This window comes from Spodoptera frugiperda, chromosome 10 (genome assembly GCF_023101765.2).
Source record: "Spodoptera frugiperda isolate SF20-4 chromosome 10, AGI-APGP_CSIRO_Sfru_2.0, whole genome shotgun sequence".
NCBI classification, from domain to species: Eukaryota; Metazoa; Arthropoda; class Insecta; order Lepidoptera; family Noctuidae; genus Spodoptera; species Spodoptera frugiperda.
Window position 1 is genome coordinate 4,184,885 of NC_064221.1, and position 19,686 is coordinate 4,204,570.

General features: G+C 36.7%; 1 protein-coding gene across 1 annotated transcript; it reads left to right on the top strand.

The window, feature by feature from the left end:
• The first annotated feature begins 4,461 nt into the window (after positions 1-4,461).
• LOC118277522 (N-acetyltransferase eco) lies at positions 4,462-18,427 on the top strand. Its single transcript, XM_035596354.2, has 10 exons — positions 4,462-5,001; positions 6,908-7,984; positions 8,935-9,435; positions 10,913-11,056; positions 12,272-12,379; positions 12,824-12,936; positions 13,527-13,595; positions 14,007-14,177; positions 15,079-15,200; positions 15,518-18,427. The coding sequence occupies exons 1-10, from the start codon at positions 4,746-4,748 to the stop codon at positions 15,720-15,722; spliced, it is 2,766 nt and encodes a 921-aa protein (XP_035452247.2). The 5' UTR covers positions 4,462-4,745; the 3' UTR covers positions 15,723-18,427.
• Positions 18,428-19,686: the final 1,259 nt, after the last annotated feature.

Consider the following 19,686-nt stretch of genomic DNA (forward strand, 5'->3'; position numbering starts at 1 on the left):
GACATGATACCTAACCACTAATCATCAGTAGACAAGGACAGAACGATTAAACCATACAAGAAGTAAAGGACAGCGATACACTGTTATTGTCACGATGACAATGCTAGTTTTTATGACATGTCTGATGTCTCCACCTGCAGCTTAGAATGGAGGTTTCCAACCAAAGTACCGGTTATTAATATATAAATAAACTGTAGATTTTAGTTCCGTAAGAATATTTTAGCACTATGAGAGACTAGTACAATCTTATTCGATTTTAAGTGTGGGAGAGCCATGCTCCGGCACGAATGGACCGGCTCGACCGGAGTGATACCACGGCCTCACAGAAAACCGACGTGCAACAACGCTTGCGTTGTGTTTCGTTGTGTGAGTGAGGTTACCGGAGGCTCAATTATCAGCATTAACCCTTAAATTCCTAACCCCCTATAGGCCGGCAACGCAAATGTAACGCCTCTGGTGTTTCAAGTGTCCATGGGCGGCGGCGATTGCTTACCATCAGGTAATATGTACGTCTGCTCGATTGCGTGTTTCATAAAAAAAAGAATCCTATTTCGTTTAGCCAAAATCTGATTAACCAGTGACTTATCTACCACTACGATAGACTAACTCCCGCACTTAGAGACATTTAATGATTACCTACTTAAAGTATTACTTAGTAACAATTTTGTTCCGAAAACAATTGCTAAGGACTGGGTTAAGTAACTATTAAATGATGAGTACGGCGGTTAGTAGTGGAATCTTATTTGAATCCTATTTCTTTTAGCCAATAAATCTGACTGACCAATTACTAATCTGCATAAAATACCACTATGAAAGACTATAGTGGAATCTTATTAGAATACTATTTCTTTTAGTAAATAAATCTGACTAGCCGGTAACTAATCTGAGCCTGTGCCTAAATGCCATTTAGCATTTGTCTAAGAAGAGAGTAGAAAACTAAATTGAATGGGATTAACGTAAATTTTGACATCATCCCCATACATTGAGTTACCTATTGTCTCGGTAGACAAGTGCCTAAGTGGCATTTAGATAAATGCACTGCTTAACTGGAATATAATACCAACATAAGAACAGATACTTATGTATTTAGTCGTGACAACGCTCTATTGCCATCGTCTGCATCGACTGCCTCGTCATCATAAGCCAGAAGACAACTGTGAACAAAGACTATTTAAACTGTCTCCATACTTCAAAAATCATTCTAATGGCATAGCTAGACTGTACTGAAGAGCTGAAAGAGGTTTTATTATCAACAGAGCGCGACAGTTCACTACTGGACTTTAAGCTTCCTCTACACAAGAAGGCTTGCTATTAATTCTCTGACTTCTTCACGTTATTTTTTATTTTTTTGAGGGGGCGGAAATCATCCTATGTTTTCTCCCGCCTTGGATAAAGTACGAGGAAGTGTCAGATTATTATCGACTAATAAACACTCCGTTCCTATTCCTGCATTTCGTTTTGAAGCTCGGGCAACCCGTCAGGTCTTCTACAGCTCCGAACCTCTCCACGCTTGGCATTTCAATATTGCAAATTGGCATTTGAATATGGCTATTTAGTTAAATATTGAAGTTTAAATATTTCAGATTGATCAAAAATAACTGCTTCCCTATGTGTAACCTCTACATTAACAGTGGTTACTTATTAGTAGCCTATTTAGTCTTATAGTAACTTAACAAAATAGAAAGGAGCTAAAATAATGAAGGATATTAATGATTATGTTATCGGCTTACTCACGTAACTGTTTGACGAGGAACTTGACTAGTTTCAAGCCATGCTTGAGGCTCATATTCATGAGCAGCATTCCGCGACACACGACGCGGCGATTGTCGCGCTTTTACTCAAAGTAAGCCGATAACATAATAATTAATTTAGTCTCACGAAAGTTATAATAAAATGAAAGACTTGTTAAAATATTCGTCCACCTGACCACATGTATAAATATGCAAGTAACGCACTTGTTATCACGATGAACTTTTTCCACGATCCCGTGCCCTTTACTTCCGTATCGCATTATCCATACATGGTGCCGTATTAAAAACCATACGTTTCGGTGGTGCGTGACCTAACCGGTCGGCCGCCCTTCCTACCTGGATACGCCTGAGAAAATCTACCACGAAACGACGTAACAAAAAAAATAACCTAACATTTTAGCTTACATTTTCCTTTTTCTTTATATCGTTGAAGGATTTTATAGAAAAAAATAATCAATTAAGTTATTTTATGTTATTATGTTTCCTTGTATAAAGTCTTTTAGTATTTGAAGCGTTGGAACGCTAATCGTTGTTGTTCTTGTTAGCCGCCATTTTGATATTAGAAACGTTTCCCGCCAAATGTGCAATCCTGTGACGTAACATGTTTTTTTTTTGTTGCTAGTGCAATGGACTTTGAGTGGTGTTCGTTTTTATGGCGTTTAGTTGTGCCATGGACTTTGTTGTAGGTAAAAATAGATGGATGGTATTTTTTGCCTTGATAACTAGTAAGTAAGTAAAGATTGTATTCCATAAAAGTCAATTTAAACTCAATTTCTATTTTTTTTACAACTTGATACGTTAAGATGATTTATATTAGTAAGATCTTTGGTGAAATTTCAAATAATGAAACAAAAGGTTAACAAAATACTATAATAATTTAAGGAGCCACTTCCATGCATAGTAACGCCGCTAAAGGCCTTTTAAAAACGATCTAAACAATGGATTAAACGGTGAGAAAAAAATGTAATACGAAGTTAGCCAGGTCAGCTAGTAAAATAAAATTAAATATACAGATAGATACCTTCTACCTCTACCTATAAATAACAGCCAAAAAGTGTGCACGTCTCATGGTCATGATATTCCAAATTCATAAAATACTGAAGACATTTTTGAAACAAAATAATATTTCGAAAATATTTACCTACCGTACGTAAAGCAAAAACGGTTGTTTTATTATTATTCTTAAATAAAGTTCTTTATCAAAATAAGTGCCAAAAGTTATAAATTATACAAAAAAAACTTCATGTAGGTAATAACTAAGAAGTCCTAATGTGCTTATGGTAATTTGGTGAAAAATTACGCTATTACCTCGGCTGCTGTGAAAAAACTGGCATTTTTTTAAATAATATTTTACTGCACGGTACTTTACCTGTGTAAAATACAGTTAGTAGGTATATAGTATAGATATATACCTATTGCTGAACAAACTGAGAAGGTTTGAACATATACATCATTATTTAAGGGGGGAAAATCATTCAATGACTTCTTGGGCGCTCATTGAATGATTTTCCTTGCCTTGGGCGAGGCGAGAGGGATTGTCAGACTTACTAACTAAAAACCACGTCGTTCCAACTCCTGCCCTTCGACCCGGAGCCCCGGCAAACCCACTCGGTAGTCCGCAGCTCCGGATCAGGCATCAGCTCTTCTGGGCCCCATCTGTGGTGGTCTAATGGCTCTTGAGGCCCGCGAGCGTCGCCCGCCGCAGACCCGTACCCAATTCCTATCCTAAAAGGCTGGTAAAGCACTTGTAAATCTTCTGGTTTTGCTATGCCCAAGGACGCAGATTGCTAACGCAAACTAACAGGAGATCCGTCAGCTTGCTTAGCACCCTAAGATGCTATAAAAAAGAATGGTGAGTACAGGTACCTACCTACATGTACCTAACTTACTTTGATGTTGCGCATATTTGCATCGTTAGATTAAATGAGTAGGTAATATCGCATGATAAGATGGCTAATTTGTATTTTTTTTCCAATTTAGTAAATAGATAATTACTAATTAAGTAAATAGGTAATAATTAGCTGCATCATCATTAGCTTTATTCATTTCTTTCTGTTATGATGGCTTATTAATTATGGCCGATAAAGACTACACATCCTAGCTTACTTATATCGGTACATTCGGTCATTCGGTACACATTAAACAGAAACCAGACAGCAAGCGGAGCGCTCTCGAATAAATCTGATCTTTTCCAACCTGTCTGTAAACAAAGTCAAATTAGCAATTTGGATAAGTATCTATCGCTAGTAAAAAAAAAAAATTGAAAAAAGAAATCAGTTAACTCGAAAATAATCTAGGCGCGAAAGATGAAAGAAGGGCGCGAAATTTTGCCATAAATGTTACCAGTTTTTAATTACGGAAATAAATTCGCACTAAACACATAGAAAAAACTACTATTAAAATAAACCTTATAAATAGAAATTACATTATTTGGTAAGTAGACATTCACATAATTTACATTTATAAGAAAGTTAATAGTATGTAAGATTAAGTACGAGATTAGTTAATGAAACAAAGCACTGAAAAGTGATTGTATTCATATTGAGAAACGATTTTAAGTACCCATAATTTTATTTTTTGTATAAATACTAATATTCAATCATGTAATGATGAATATTAGTAATAAAAACATAATTATTTTATGAAAATAAAAATTGAATCCTAGATCCAATTTGAAATAGTATTTATTTTATTCTGGCAACACCATACATGACAGGTGTTTACGCGCCAAACAACAATGGTTGCTTGCTAACGTTTGATAAAAGTTTTTGATGCACGTTTTTAATTGCAATTTACGTATTTTCTAAACTAAAAACCGCTGTAATCGTTAATTTAACGTTTATTAACTTTGTTCGAGCTACAATATGTAGCAGTACTATCAATATACGAGTAGAAATTGTATCGTGTTGTGAGGCTGGATCACCGATACGTTGAGAGTGCCGTGTCCTATTTCATGTTTTATTGTTAATTAAGGTCAGGAATTCGGTCGTAGAAATGTCTGCGACGACTCCTAGGCGTTCGACGCGGATCCCGCACACTCATACGCCAAAAATGTCTGAGCGTAAGAAGGGGTTATTTCAACGTGAGGAGTTGCCTTCGCGGGAGTCATTGACGACGCATAGGAAGCTGCCGGTGGTGGACAGCGAGAGCGACAGTGAAGATTGTGATTTGGGGATCATCAGTACGCTGGATTCCAGTTCTGATGAGAATGACCAGAATGTTCCCAAGACTCCAGAGCGAAGCCTGTGGCGTGAGTATTTTTTGTTGATATTCTTAGCATCTGCTAACTACAGCCGTGTTATTATTGTAAACAATACTTTAAATAGACAGATGAAGGGCTTTGTGGACCTATCCATGTGGTATTACTTTCCAATGCATGTAAGAGGTCCTAAGTCCTTGATTTTGACTTACAAGTTAACCTTGTGTACCTTTTTCCTGTCTGACAATTGTTTTGTATGTAACTTGCGTTTAACTTCATTTTCGTTCATTATAATAGCTGTTTTAGCGAATGATTTGTATTAAAACATGTACTATTTGTATCAGGAACATGGTTATGGTGTTTTTAGGTGTATTCTTACAATGTTTCTATAATTTTTGGCTAAAATACATTGTCAACAAAAGAGTGACTAAGACTAACATCTATGTACACAGTTGTAGAGTAAACAAATTAGAAGGATTACCTTCTAATTACATACATACAATTATTTAGTTGCTATATTACTGGTTCTTCGTTTATAGTAGTAGGATATATACCCTACTACTGTATAAACCTATAAGTTTTCTATAGAAATTTGGGGTTAGTCTGCTTTGAGCCTACTTGTGTTTCTTACATATTCTAAATGAAACCTCAATTGTAGTCCCTAGGCCTCAAAAATCAGTTCAAAACTGACTTATTACATGAAGTATAGCTCTTTAAGTATTCCTCATCTCCTTATCTGCTAGTCTCGAAGTTATTGGAGGAAGTTTATGTTCAGAAATGAATGGCTTTTAGCTGATGATGCTAAATATTCTTTTAAGAAAAGCTCATTGGAAGTTAGATAGGAGTAAAGTTTGAGTTATTATCCACCAAAGAAGTGCTATGCAATGTTGCTGTGGATGTATTTGATTTCCACCAATCATATTCATTGCATTGACATACACATTGCACAGGACTCGTGGAAATGGACAGCTAAGCTATGTTTTTTATATGGAAAGATGGCTTCCCTACTATCAATACATTTTCGTAGCATAACTACATAGCACATCTCTGGTGCACCCTTATAGTTCTCTAATACTTGACTACTGAAGATTATTGCAACTCATCTTATGTAGAGGAGGCCCATTGTTTAACAATGGACTGCCATTGATGGTCAACCATTTAAGGACATCATGGACCAAGAAAAAGCTTAATTAATAAATTTTATATTAAAAATCATTCAGACACAATATGGTTCTTCACATGTGACCATCAACACAGACTGATGACCTAATTATAAAGTTCCTAATCGCCAATTACCAGTAATTACTGAGCCAGATGTTTTATAATCATAACTGGGTCAAAATCAGACTATCTAGCACTGATTAGTTTTAAATGGCGTCATTGTAATTAGACTGGGCATTGATATCTACCAGTTTATCAATGCCTTATTAGGTATTTTAAAGCTTTTGTGGGATTTGTATTATTACTTTCGTGAGACATACTAAATTAATTATTATGGTATTGGCTTTTTTATGTATCTGTTTAAGGAGGATCTCAACTGGTTTAAGCCATGCTAGAGGATACTTTTTGCTATATAACTTATGCCTATTAATAAAGACATGTCAATGTTAACCCACACTAGCATTGTCTCCTGTATTGTGATTGCATTTACAAACATGCAAGTTCACATACACATGACCCTCATATCTGAAACAACATGGATAATACCGAGTTTTTCCATGCAGTCATTATTCAATTCAAATCTAAAATAACCATTGATTTAATCTCAATTTTAAAACAATATTCTTTTTATTTTATTTTCCACAAGTTACTTGAAGCACAGTACAAACAGGCATTGTATGCAAATTGTATATTATATTCCTGTATTTTAATTACAATTATAACAATAAGCGATAAGTATTAAACCGTCATATCCCAGCTATAATTCATAATATCATTTATATTTTATTATTCACAGATGAAACAAGAAGCCAGACTCGTAAGCTTCTGAAGGAAAGCAATGATTTGAAGAATTTTATCAAATCTCCATTTACTTTGAAGAAGTATCAGACGAGGTATTGTCCAGAGTCAAAATGTTCAGGTTCAGTGTCCACTCCGGCTACTCCTCACCTGAACAACCACCCTGGTACTCCATCTTCTACGCACTCATGTGCCAGTGTCCATACAACTTCTTCTACCTCAAGCCGGGCTCGCAAAAGCCTGGCCAGTCTCATCGCCGACACAGAAAGCTGCAGCAGCTCTCTGAAAGACCTAAACTTTGACACTGATTCAGGAACAGATTCTAAGGAAAATACACCCACTAAATCTCTAAGGAGATCCAATAGAAGGAACAAGCTGACTCCCAAATTCCACAGCTTCAAAGGCATACTTTTGGAACAGAAGAAAAATGTTTCTCCGATGAAAACCGCGGTGGTTTGCTTGACAAAAATGGATATGACTAGCATCATTTCCCCTACGCAGATGCAGAAGACTCCTCAAACGACAGACGCGGGTGCTTCGCCCCCTAAACTGGGACACAACCGTCGTTCCGTCATAGAGATTGGTGAAAGTCCCGAATCGGCTTGTGACAGCGAAAAGAGCAACAAGAGACTTCGGAACGATAGTCTTTCGGAACACGGTCCAAATTCTAAGTACCCTAGACTGGAAAATGCTCCTAAAGCACGTCTGTCACTGTTCAACAGCGACAGGCTAAAAGAAATCTTGTCTGCTAAGTCCTTCTACGGGAAGAGCAACCCAGACCTGAACACGAACCTAACAGCTAAGATTTCGCACGCGATTGAAGCTACGACCACCAACAGGCGTTTGAGACATTCTCACTCTCACAGACGTAAGAGGAAGCCGGGACAGATTAATTCAGGAGTGAGACATAGGATTAGGAAGCCTAAGTACCACAAGAGTAAGGTAGTGAAGTACCAGAATGCTTCGCTGAATAGTTCCATGTTGAATGACACCGTCATTTCGAATCCCAATGTGACTGATGCGTCAATGCTCAGCCAAAGCCAGAGCCAGAACTCGTCGCAGGAACTCTGTAATGGTAAGTGTTTCTTATTGTTAGCGTGTGAACGCCATTGTATGTCCTCTGAATTTTATATTTTCGTTATACAAGTAATATTAATTAGTAGATATGTTGTTTAGTTTGTATATTTAATTGTTTTCATTGAATATGTTATTAAGGTTGCGTCGCGTTGTCGTGTGACCTTTCAAACGTTTTTAAGCCATGATTGTGAATAGATTGCTCAGTAGATTTTTCGGTATATGTAATTGTCTCATTTGAACCGCGTATTAAGTTTAACTGAGGAGTAATAAAATCATTAATTAGGCGATTTTCAACTTTATTGCGATAGATACAGATAGGATTTTATGAGGGACAAGAATATTCTGTGACTGCCTGGTTTTGTGGAGTGGTCACTAGTAGGTCTCGGGTTCGATTCCCGGATCAGGCAAAGGAATTTTAACTACACAAACAATAAAATTAGATACATATATCGTTAGATGTGTTTATCCTGATAACATGGGCCGATAACATATTTCCTGAAACTTTTTGCTACAACTCCTAATAACATTGCTTTTGATTATTTGTTAAAAGTTTTTTCTTCAATATTTCATCACTAAATGCAATAACTAGCTGATTGATAGATCATTACTTTAGTAATGAGCTTTAGCTCATTAGAACATAATAATATTTTTTCTAATATAAGTATCATATCCTGCTTTAGTTTTTTGTCATGAGTTTTATTTATAAACTCCATATACATACATTACAACAAAAATAAAATATAATCTTAAATCCGCTTAGAGTAAGCGATCATTGCTTTATGTAAAAACTAAAAATCAAAAAATATCTATTATTAGTACTGATAGGTTACCCATCCACTGATAGGTCTGTCTCTCGCTTCACCGAAAGCGGGAGAAGTCATTGGATGATTTTCCTCCCTCAAAAAGGCCTTCAATAGAATAACTTATAATATTTTCCTTCTTCTACAGATAAAGCGGATCCATTTGACAAAGAAAAACAGACAATAGAAGCCCTATTAAGCCAATGGACGGAGGAAGACATTCCGGAATCCGAACTATCATACTCAAAGCCCATACAAGAGCTACCATGTTTCAACAGCACAGTTATAGAAGAAACTAAACCAATATTCCAACCAATCACAGCCGTGCCAGTTAACATGGCAACACTACCACAGGATAGCGAAGCTGTTATTGTAGAGCTGGGTTGCCAGAAGGAAATAATGCCGCAGAACAATGGTCTACCGTCGACGGTAGCGACGTTACCGCAAGTGGCACTACCACCGTCGGTAGCACCTTTGTCACGAGTGTCAGTGCCATCAATAGATCTGACCTTGCCACCTTCGGTAGCGAATGACGTGGTTATGACTGAAGTGGACGGTCATGCGCAGAGCCATGGCGAGCTGCCCAAGAGTGGACAGTTTCTGCCCGTGGAAGGCGGGTATATTCTGGTTGAGGAGAATGCTGTGCAAGGTAATTGTCTTTTTATATTTTTCGGTAAATATTACATTTCATAGTCATGTGATGGCTCTGAACAAAATACAGTGTCACTCTTCACGTGGGTGTCATAAGACCCCAATAAGGGAACACACAATTCATAGATCGAGCAACAACGCTCTGATATTCCAAACCTTTTAAACAGCGATCCCAGACCCGCCTGCCAACCGTGGTCATACATGGAACAACAATTTGTAGATCACACAAAGGCCTAGCGCGGCGGAACAGTGGCGAAAATGCTGCGAATATACATAGTTTTATTCTCAGAATCTTCGTCGCCTCTCCGCTGGTGTGCGCTGGGCCATATGTATATTTTTTCTATGCGAGAAAGGAACCCACAACACGTTGCTTTGCGATAACCAAAGAACTGCTAGGGAGTGGAATTCTTTGCTGGAGTCTGTGTTTCCTGATGGGTGTAACCTGGGTATATTCAAAGCCCGGAATAGGTTGCTTATGGGCAGATGTGCTCCATCGTAGGCCGCATCATCGCTTACCATCAGGCGAGATAGCGGCCAAACGTCGACCCATCAAATAAAAAAAAAACAATACAGTTCATTCGTTCGTTCATTATAGTATTACATTTTTTTTCATCTAATTACATTTTATTCTAACCTCACCTGTGTCTAACGGTCTAAAGTCAAAGTTCACTCATAATATCACTATTACAAACAGGTGGTCATACTATTCACTTAGCAGACCCCTAGAGTATTATTAGTTAGGGAGTGGACAGCTGTTGCCCTTACAATGTATAGAGAAACTGGTTTTCTAACTTTTTCTTAGGGGTTGCTTGGTCGTTGGTATTTGTAACGCGTCTTTGCGTCCGACTCGAGACCTTGTGGTTTGGTTGCAAAGATAAGGGTGGCGTGAGATTTATTTATGCAACTGCCGTTTGAGATGTATTTGGTCATATCTTTTCTTACTTTTTTGATGTAGGATGTTGTATTAACTGTTTTGTTCAGTTGTTGTTGTTGTAAGTTACAATTGTTTTTTGACCCCACTAGACGTTTCTCCTGTGTTGTGAGCGTCTACAAACATACAAGTTTACACGCACATGATACCCAGACCCGAAACAACAATTTGTGGATCACACAAACAGATGATCCATGCGGGAATCGATTTTGCTATACGTTGCACGGCAGCGAGTTGCCCAGCCACCGCGCCAACAATGCGGTCGCTAAATACTTAGCCAATATTAATTAAAAAAAAAAAACAAAGCAAAGTTTAATTTTTACTAATATTATAAAAGCGAATGTTTGTTAGTTTATATGTTTGATAATCAATCGTGTCAAAACTGCTGAAGGTGTTGAAATGAAATTTGGGGTATGGGTAGATTATGGTCTGGAAATAACACACGGGGTTTTATCCCGCGACTTCACAACTTGTTGTATCTTTGAAATATCCAAGCTCCAAGGAATATCCAACAAATAATAATGAAATAATAAACACATTTCAGCACAAGAAGTACTACCGGACTTGGACGAGATCGAGCGTGAATTGAAGATGCTGGACGAACAGATTCTCAAGATGGCGGAGTCTAACAACATCAACCCTGAAGCCGTGTTGGCATCCACTGAGACCATACCGCCTGTTGTTAAAGGTAAGAAAATATACGTCAATCCTTTATAGGAAGACAAGCAGACGTATTACCGGCTGGTTCCCGGTCTTTGGTAGGGACGGGATACGTGAAGGTTCCCTTTATGGCTTGAACAAAGAGGTTTAGCTTATAAATAGGCGTCGGTTTTCGAAAGTGCTTTTTGTGAAGTATTTTAAAACAAATACTTGTAACATTACCTCGAATTTCCGATACTGAAAAGCTTAATAATACTTATCGCCACTCCATAATTTGAGACCAAATCTCTGGTTTAGTTAAGTCGTGCTTGCGATCATTTGTCCGAATCATTTTTATGTGTGAAAATTCCAAGCTCGACGGTTTAATTCTAGAATTCTTCTTCTAGAAGCAATCCTATTAGAAAAAAATATGATTGCATCTAAAACAATTAATTTTCCTAATAACATCTCGCTAAACCACTTAGGAACAGGGCAGGCAAGTGAAACCGCGTCCAAGTGTATAATTTAATACTCCACACAAAACCAAATTGCGTTAAAACAGCATTAAATTATAATATCATGGGTAGGTAATTAAGAATTATAATAATTTGTGAAAATTCACAGATTAATGTACCATTGTTCGTAACGTTTTTTGTTTCAACCAAAGCCAAGGTCGTTTACCACGCACAGACAATTGCATTTTGTTTTTTTATATTATTTAAATATAACTTATAAACATGATAAACTTGAAATATTGAAACCCGCCTGTGTTATGTGTGAAGATTATGACAAACGTCTTTTATATAGAGAGTGTGGGAGAGCCATGCTTCTGCACGAATGGGCCGGCTCGGCCGGAGTGATGCCACGGTCTCACAGAAAATCGACGTGAAACAACGCTTGCGTTGTGTTTCGTTGTGTGAGTGAGGTTACCGGAGACCCAATTACTCCAATCTTCCCAATCCCCGATTCCCCAACAACCCTTAAATTCCTAACCCCCAAAAGGCCGGCAACGCACTTGTAACGCCTCTGGTGTTTCGGGTGTCCATGGGTGGCAGCGAGGCGGCGGTGGATCGTCAGCTACCAATTTTTACCTAAAAAATGTATCTTTTCGCGTCTGTCCGATCAAAACATCTGGCCAGATTTTTGTACCACATCCATCAATAGATAGTGTGATTACTAAGGAATGTTTATGTTTGTAATGAATTATGGTTTTGATCACGGAAAGCCAGGGTTAGTATATAATGCCTTATTTATTTCGTTTCAGATGTGCCCACGACGTCAACAGACACTAGTGACAAGTCCGACAAACCTAAACTGTTCCCCATCTTCGACAAGCCCAACCCTGGCATTGCTGCTGCTGCAAACTCGAAAGGTAAAGAACATCTATTTATATTATTTATAGACCTCACTAACTTTGTTTGCTTCAGAAAATTTACGCATCTCTTTAATTTTTTAAGAACCTTCTCCAAACAATAAAAATACCTAACAAAATAGGAATTAGGGAAAACGGTTCAGCTGTTCTCGAGTCTTGCGCCTAGCAACATATTCAGCGACTCATATTATTATACCTGGTGAATAATTGAAGAATTAATAAAGGCAAAACTACATTATTGGGGTTGAGTTCACTCATTATTAACAATAGTTGCGAAATTGTTAAAAAAAACGATCATGCAGTTTCTTACCCGTTAACCGAATACTTTGACAGACTGTACACTGTACAATAGTCCACACATGCAGAGTTAATTTTAGATTAGCCACTATGATCTATACTACTTAGTGTCCAAGTTATATTCAATGTTATGTCTTTTCCTGTCAGTTGGAGACAAGAGTAAGAAGTTGATCAAGACTGGTGAGGACCAGTACGTCATAGACGCCGGGCAGAAGAAGTTTGGAGCCACCCAGTGCACGGAGTGTGGGACTATCTATCAGGTATTTATTTCATAGAATTATTGCTAACATTTTCATATATTCAAATATCTATACTAATACTAATACTAATATACTAATACTAATACTAATTACTAATATTACTAATTACTAATATATTATAAAGCTGAAGAGTTTGTTTGTTTGTTTGAACGCGCTAATCTCCGGAACTACTGGTCCGATTTGAATAATTCTTTTTGTGTTGGATAGCGCATTTATCGAGGTAGGTTATAGGCTATAAAACATCACGCTACTATCAATAGGAACCGAGCAGACCGGGTAAACCCGCGCGGAAGCAGCTAGTAAAAAAATTTAGCTAAAAATCACGGTTTACTCACGGAAATTAAGAGAAATGCTCTACTAGTTCCGAGTCACAGAAGGACTCATCATCATGAGCAGCGTACGCGAACGCGACGACGTCGCACAATAGGCTGCGTGACGTGAGTAAACCGTGATTTTTAGTTCATTTAGTATGTCTCACGATAGTTATTATAAAAATAAAAAATATTGCTAACTACTGCTGTGTAACTAGCAGAAACTGGCTATTGCTGTTTGAGACAAATAAATAATGACTATTAATTGTTTACTTTCAGATTGGCGACCCTCAAGACGAGCATGATCACTTGGTGCACCACAACGCTACAGATGTGCTGAAGTTCAATGTAAGTTAAACTTTAACATAACCTGTATAGGGTGACTAATAATTAGTGAACGATATTTAAACACGTGATTGTATTCATGATTACAAACAACTTTCCCAAAGAAACATTTTTTGTATACTCATTAGTTTTATTTTTTTCACAATAACAAAAGAACAAAATTTCTTTAGCATGCGTGTGTAATGTTCCAAAATACCTACTAGTCTTCCGATAACATGGGCGCGGGCGCCTCGCTGCTAAGAGCTGAAGGAAAGAACGCGCGCGCGAAATTTTGTACCTTACTTCCATATTAACGATTGTATTTAGAAAATAATTGCTGAGCAATGGATTACATAACCATTAAACGACTCCGAGTGCTGCGGTTAGTATTGCTTTCTTTCTATCTTATAACTAACAAATAATTAAAAATTGCAGGGTTTTAAAGACGAGTGCATAGTGGACAGGCCGAGTCCCACAGAGCGGTGCATCCGCATTAGAGGAGGAGAGAATGGGTGGAAGAAAGTGGATCAACTGCTGAACAGAGTGGTGCATCCTCAGCTGGGGTACGGGAACGAACTGCCCAAGGACCAGATACATGCTTATACGGTGAGTTGAAAATTATATCGTACTAATATTATAAATGTGAAAGTTAGTGAGTGTGTGTGTTTGCTGAAGGGCTCGGGATGTTGGAACACGGGTTGATTATATTCTGGAATAACACATGGCTATTTTTTTATTACGCTGGAACGCGGGTGAAGCCGCTGGCTGAAGCTAGTTTGTTATAAATACAGAAGCAAGTTGTGATAGCAGAGTAAGGTACATTTCCCGCAAGTGCCGTAAGTACTACTGCTCAAGTCAGGCCGTCTAATCTTGAACCCAATTTCAATGTCAATGCAATGTCCATCCAATGTAATCTCAATAATTATTCCATGTCCAAACTATTAAAATGCATTCAGAGTACGAAATATAAAGCCAAACTCAATACTATTTAGTTCATTCAATATCTACGCAATACGGATGCAATGGGCGCTAGTGTTGCAACTCAAGAGTACGAAATTTCACAATATCAATGTCGATCGATCGGAATTGAATTCAAGAGCGGTCTCCATTCAATTGCTAAGTGTGGAAATTATTGCTAAGGCTCTTATGTAGCCAATGTTTCAAAGTGAAGAATCGACCTTGGCTTTGACTTTTTTGACGTATCACCTGATGGTAAGCAATTGCCGCCCATGGACACTTGAAACACCAGAGGCGTTACAAGTGCGTTGCCGGCCTTTTGGGGGTTAGGTTAGTTAAGGGTTGTTGGGGAATCGGGGATTGGGAAGATTGGGAAGCGTTGTTTCACGTCGGTTTTCTGTGAGGCCGTGGTATCACTCCGGTCGAGCCGGCCCATTCGTACCGACATGGCCATGGCTCTCCCACATTTATTTTAGACATTGTAATGTACTTATCCCATTAAAAAATAACAAAATCTTCAGTCCATTCAATTTTGAATTTCAATTTCCAGGCGTACTTATACGTGGATAAGAAACAAATAGTGGGCTGTCTGATTGTGGAGCCCAAGTTGCGAGCGTACAAGCTGATCCCCGGCGACCCTGACTGCTGCAGCGTCGAGGGTTATTCTGTCAAGTAAGTTTTATATAATTTCTATATTTATTTGTTCTCACAGTTAAAGTTACGACCATATTATAATTGTCTTGGTAATTTTGCATACCTAGTCGACAACATAATTAATACTGAATAAAGTTTCTGTTTATTTAGCTTCTGTGTACATGTATGTTTACGATAATTTGACGCTTTTGGAAAGCTTATACTAAGTTATAATACTCATAATTAAGAACTCAATTGCTACTTATTAGCTTAAATCTTATTCCTTATTTTTAACTTGTGTATGTTCATTTTTTCACATTTTTTTCCATAAATAACACAATATACTTTATTTATAGGTGCGGTGTATCCCGAATTTGGACACACATAAACCATAGGAGGCGTGGTATTGCAGCACGCTTATTATCTTGCGCCCGGGCTTCCTTCCTGTACGGTGAAGCGCTAAGAGTGACAGACATCGCCTTTAGCGCGCCCACGGCGGCAGGCAAAGCCTTCGCGACCAAATACTGTGGAACGCCAAACTTCTATGTATATTTGGAATGAAAAAACTCAGTATAAGTGTTGAAAAACTTTATAAAAAGGTGTTTGTGTTCATTAAAGTTCGGTTTGCAAACTCCATGACGTGTAAATATTAATATGAAGTGTTTTTTAAGTGATTTTGGTGGTATTTAGCTTTGTGGCAGTTTCGTAGGCTTTTTTATATTAATTCTGATGGTTTTTGATGTCATTTTTGTCTAATTCTTACTCTGTAGTGAATAAGAAACAAATTTATAACTATTATCTTATCGAAAACCTATAGTTATTATTATAAAAAGCCTACACTACCACTTGCAAGCTAAAATAAAACTAACTATCAACAACTTGTGTGTGAAGTGCGAAAAACAAGTCTACCTCAGTGTGTGAAAACTGCAGTGTATTTGTGACTATTGTTAACTTAAATATGTTCTAAGTTAAGATTATGGACAATAATTAATGCATGGAATGCATAACTAAGGAAAACTCGTGTTTTATGAACTTTTTTCCAGAATACTTTGATTACTATTGTGAAAATATACAGTAATTTATGTTACAAGGGCATTAATAGGTGTAATATCTGCTATTCTGTGTTAAAATTGTTCTAAATCTTTAACCTGTTATATACCATCAGACAAGAGGTTAAAAAAATGTTGCAAATGTCATTTTTACATTTGAGTAATAATATATTACTATTTCAATAGTAGGCAAAGACTACATAAAGGATATCTTATACTGATTACATATGAAAACTCCTATTTCTGATGTTTTGCGGATAAAAGACAAGATGTGTAAGTTAAAAATTGTTAAAAGTGTAGTTTTAACTCTTAAAAAATTGTTACAGTGATTTTAAAAGCAAACATTCTGCATGCCTTTTTGATATTTTTGTAAAAATATGTTTTTGAAACATTTTTCTTGAAGAGCATGTTTAAAATAATGTTTGATTTAAATAAAAGACATAAATATTCTTATGAGAATATTATTTTTGATACTATTTTACTATTTTCTTGTTATTGCATGACAAAATTAAACTATTGCCAAGTGATTACTTTGGGTCCAATTAGGTGTATTTTAAAATAAGCTGTGTACTAAACTTTTAAGTCAAAAGTGATAGTTTATTTCAGGTTGATTGATATCTTTACTTGATTTACAAAAAGAAGTAATTTTACTCTAGCTCAGAGCTAATACATAATACATGTAAACGCCATATTTGTCAATATAAAAGTTAACAATGAAACAAAAAGAAAAGTATTTAACTTTTGAACAATACAATATGTCGCAAATTTCATTGGATATAAGGTTGAATTTGCAAAGTTAATATTTAAATTGACATTGCAAAAAGTTCTCTAAACAACTAACTATACTTATATTGAAAATTCTTAGTTTTCTTACCAGCAAATATAAGAGAAATACTGAAATAAATAAGATAATTGAAAAATACTCTACTGGTTTCAAGTAACACTGGGTCTCTTGTTGGTATGGTCCACAGTTGACCATAACAGCTATACTTTTGCAATTAAGTATATCCCACGACAGTAATTTCGCAGAGAAAGAATAATTTACAATATGATTTAGTAAAAAATGTTCCAACGAAATTAGTAATATTGAATTTTTACTTATAAGACAGTGCCAATGTCGATTTTAAAGTCGTTAGATTAAGTTTAATGTGCCTCAAGTAATTTAAGTTTATTTCTAAGTGTAATTTAAGATTTTAGATGTTGTTTAAACGTTTTTTTAATGTTTTTGAAGAATTTTACTGAAATTTTTGAGTTCAATTGTGGTTTTAAAGAATTAATTTTGAGATGAATTTGTGAGATTTTATCACATTTTTGATTTTGATTTATTTTTACTGCTACCACTTGATGGTCTTTTTTAGTTTTAAATAATCCAGTCACCAAACTTGCATTACTATGTTATATTTTTCTACACATACCTCAATAGTTTCGAAGCAAAGTTTTTACGCTTTCTATAAATGTAAGTTCAGGACAGTACGCTTATATTTAAGGTTTACATAAGTTAGGATAATTTGTTAGTAGCTTCCCACATGGGCAGGCTTGCGAAACGACTTAATACTCTTAATAATTTTATTGAATTTGTTTTATTATAACTTGTCCATGTTTAAAGCTTAGCACAGGTTTTTATAAGCAATTTTAGAAGTTTCCTCAGTGAAAAATAAATTATTTCTGTATAATATTTACCAAAAAAAAAAAAACCCTTAAAATAAATCAGATTTATTTGACGCTACAAATTGATGTCAAGACTCCAAAACTCACAAAATTCATAGATAAGTAACATTTGAAAGTAAATATGTACTGAATTTGCAAAGTACTCTAATACCGAAATATGGTAATGTGCAATAACTTGTCCCTAAAAACTGTGCTAAGCTCTTAAATCTTTCATTGTGTCATCGAATCCTAGTCTCTATTTATGTTATGATCTGAATTTAACACCTTTTTAATACAATTCTCTGTCAACCACATATTTTTTGATATAATTATAGTCTTTTTTTAACAATTTCCAGTTTTACTTGCAATATGGGTTAGCCCAAAGATGTTTCATACTGTAAGACAATGGACGTGTAAATATTAATTTATTTATAGTAACTGTTTCACTGTCTCAACGTATTTTTAAATGTTTTTGACAAAATTCTCGTTCACTCTCCGATGTGCTCTTTTGAAATTACACAGAAGTGTGAATTTTGGTTTTAATACTTATAATAAAATTGATTTTTATTATGATCTTGTTTTATTTTATGCTTTGATGTGCGGGAATCGAACCCATGACACTTGGCGTAACTCTATAATTATCAGAAGGACTAAGATTTCCTATATGTATTTATAAACATAGGTTTGAGATTTTATAAATGGGTCATAACGGCTCCATACATTTTTGAGCCTTTTCAGAAAGTTCATTCACATTCATGGCACGGTGCAGGAGTCGGAACGAGGTGGTTTTTAATCAGCAACGGTCTGACAATCCATTCCCGCTTCCCCTAAGACGAAAAAAATCGTCAACGAAAACTCTTCACATTGTAATCAGTTGCCTCAGATATTTTATTCTAGCAATATCGATCATTATTTTGCGTTTCCTGGTACTAAATTTTCTTTAGACAGCAATTAATGTATGAATATTATGAATCTTCGACAGTGGCGGCGCTAGACCAAATGTGTAAGTCGTCGACATCAAGTTCGCGAGGCCCTTTTCTTCGCAGTGAAGAAAACTGTATAATTAATTTATGCGCATAACGACAACGATGGTGCGAGCAAAAGGAAATACTAATTCTAAGCGAAATTGCGGCACGGAGTGTGGTGTCGTCCAACAAAGTGCCTAAGTTGGATGAAGGCAGTGCATGGAGTCGACAGGCGAGCTAGCTCCTCAGTTGAAGAAGAGTTCTCTTCTCTCTTGTTTTATTTTATGCATTTCTCTAACATTTTATGAAAAAAACAACAAAAGACTTGATTAATTTGTGGATCATATCTGTGCGGGAATCGAACCCATGACACGTTGCGTAGTTCTGAATTTTAAGATTTTTAAAATTACTAAGTACATGGCGCAGGTTCGGCCCCACATGGAATACTTCTCTCATCTTTGGGTGGTACCCCAGTACCAGCTTCATCCTCTGGACCGCGTTCAGCGGCGTGCGGTTCGGATTGTTGAAAGAAACTGGCAATGCGTAGAGATGTAGCTTCGTTGTGCATTCCCTATTGCCTATACCACGAGGAGTGCTCTGAAGAATTGTTTGGTCTGATACTTACCGCGTCTTTTCGCCATCGACCTACATGACAGCACTCTATCCTCATCATAAAGATGGTTGGCAGGCCACAATTGTGCGCTTCTCGCGAAACTTTCTGCGTTGACACCTAATTTCCTAGACCTAACCCCTAAAGGGTCAGTTTATCCTAGCGCAGAGTCGCAGCGCATCGAAGCGTCTTTCCTAAACTGAACATAACAACAGTTTGGGAACGACTGAGACTGAGGCGCCCGCATTCTTCAG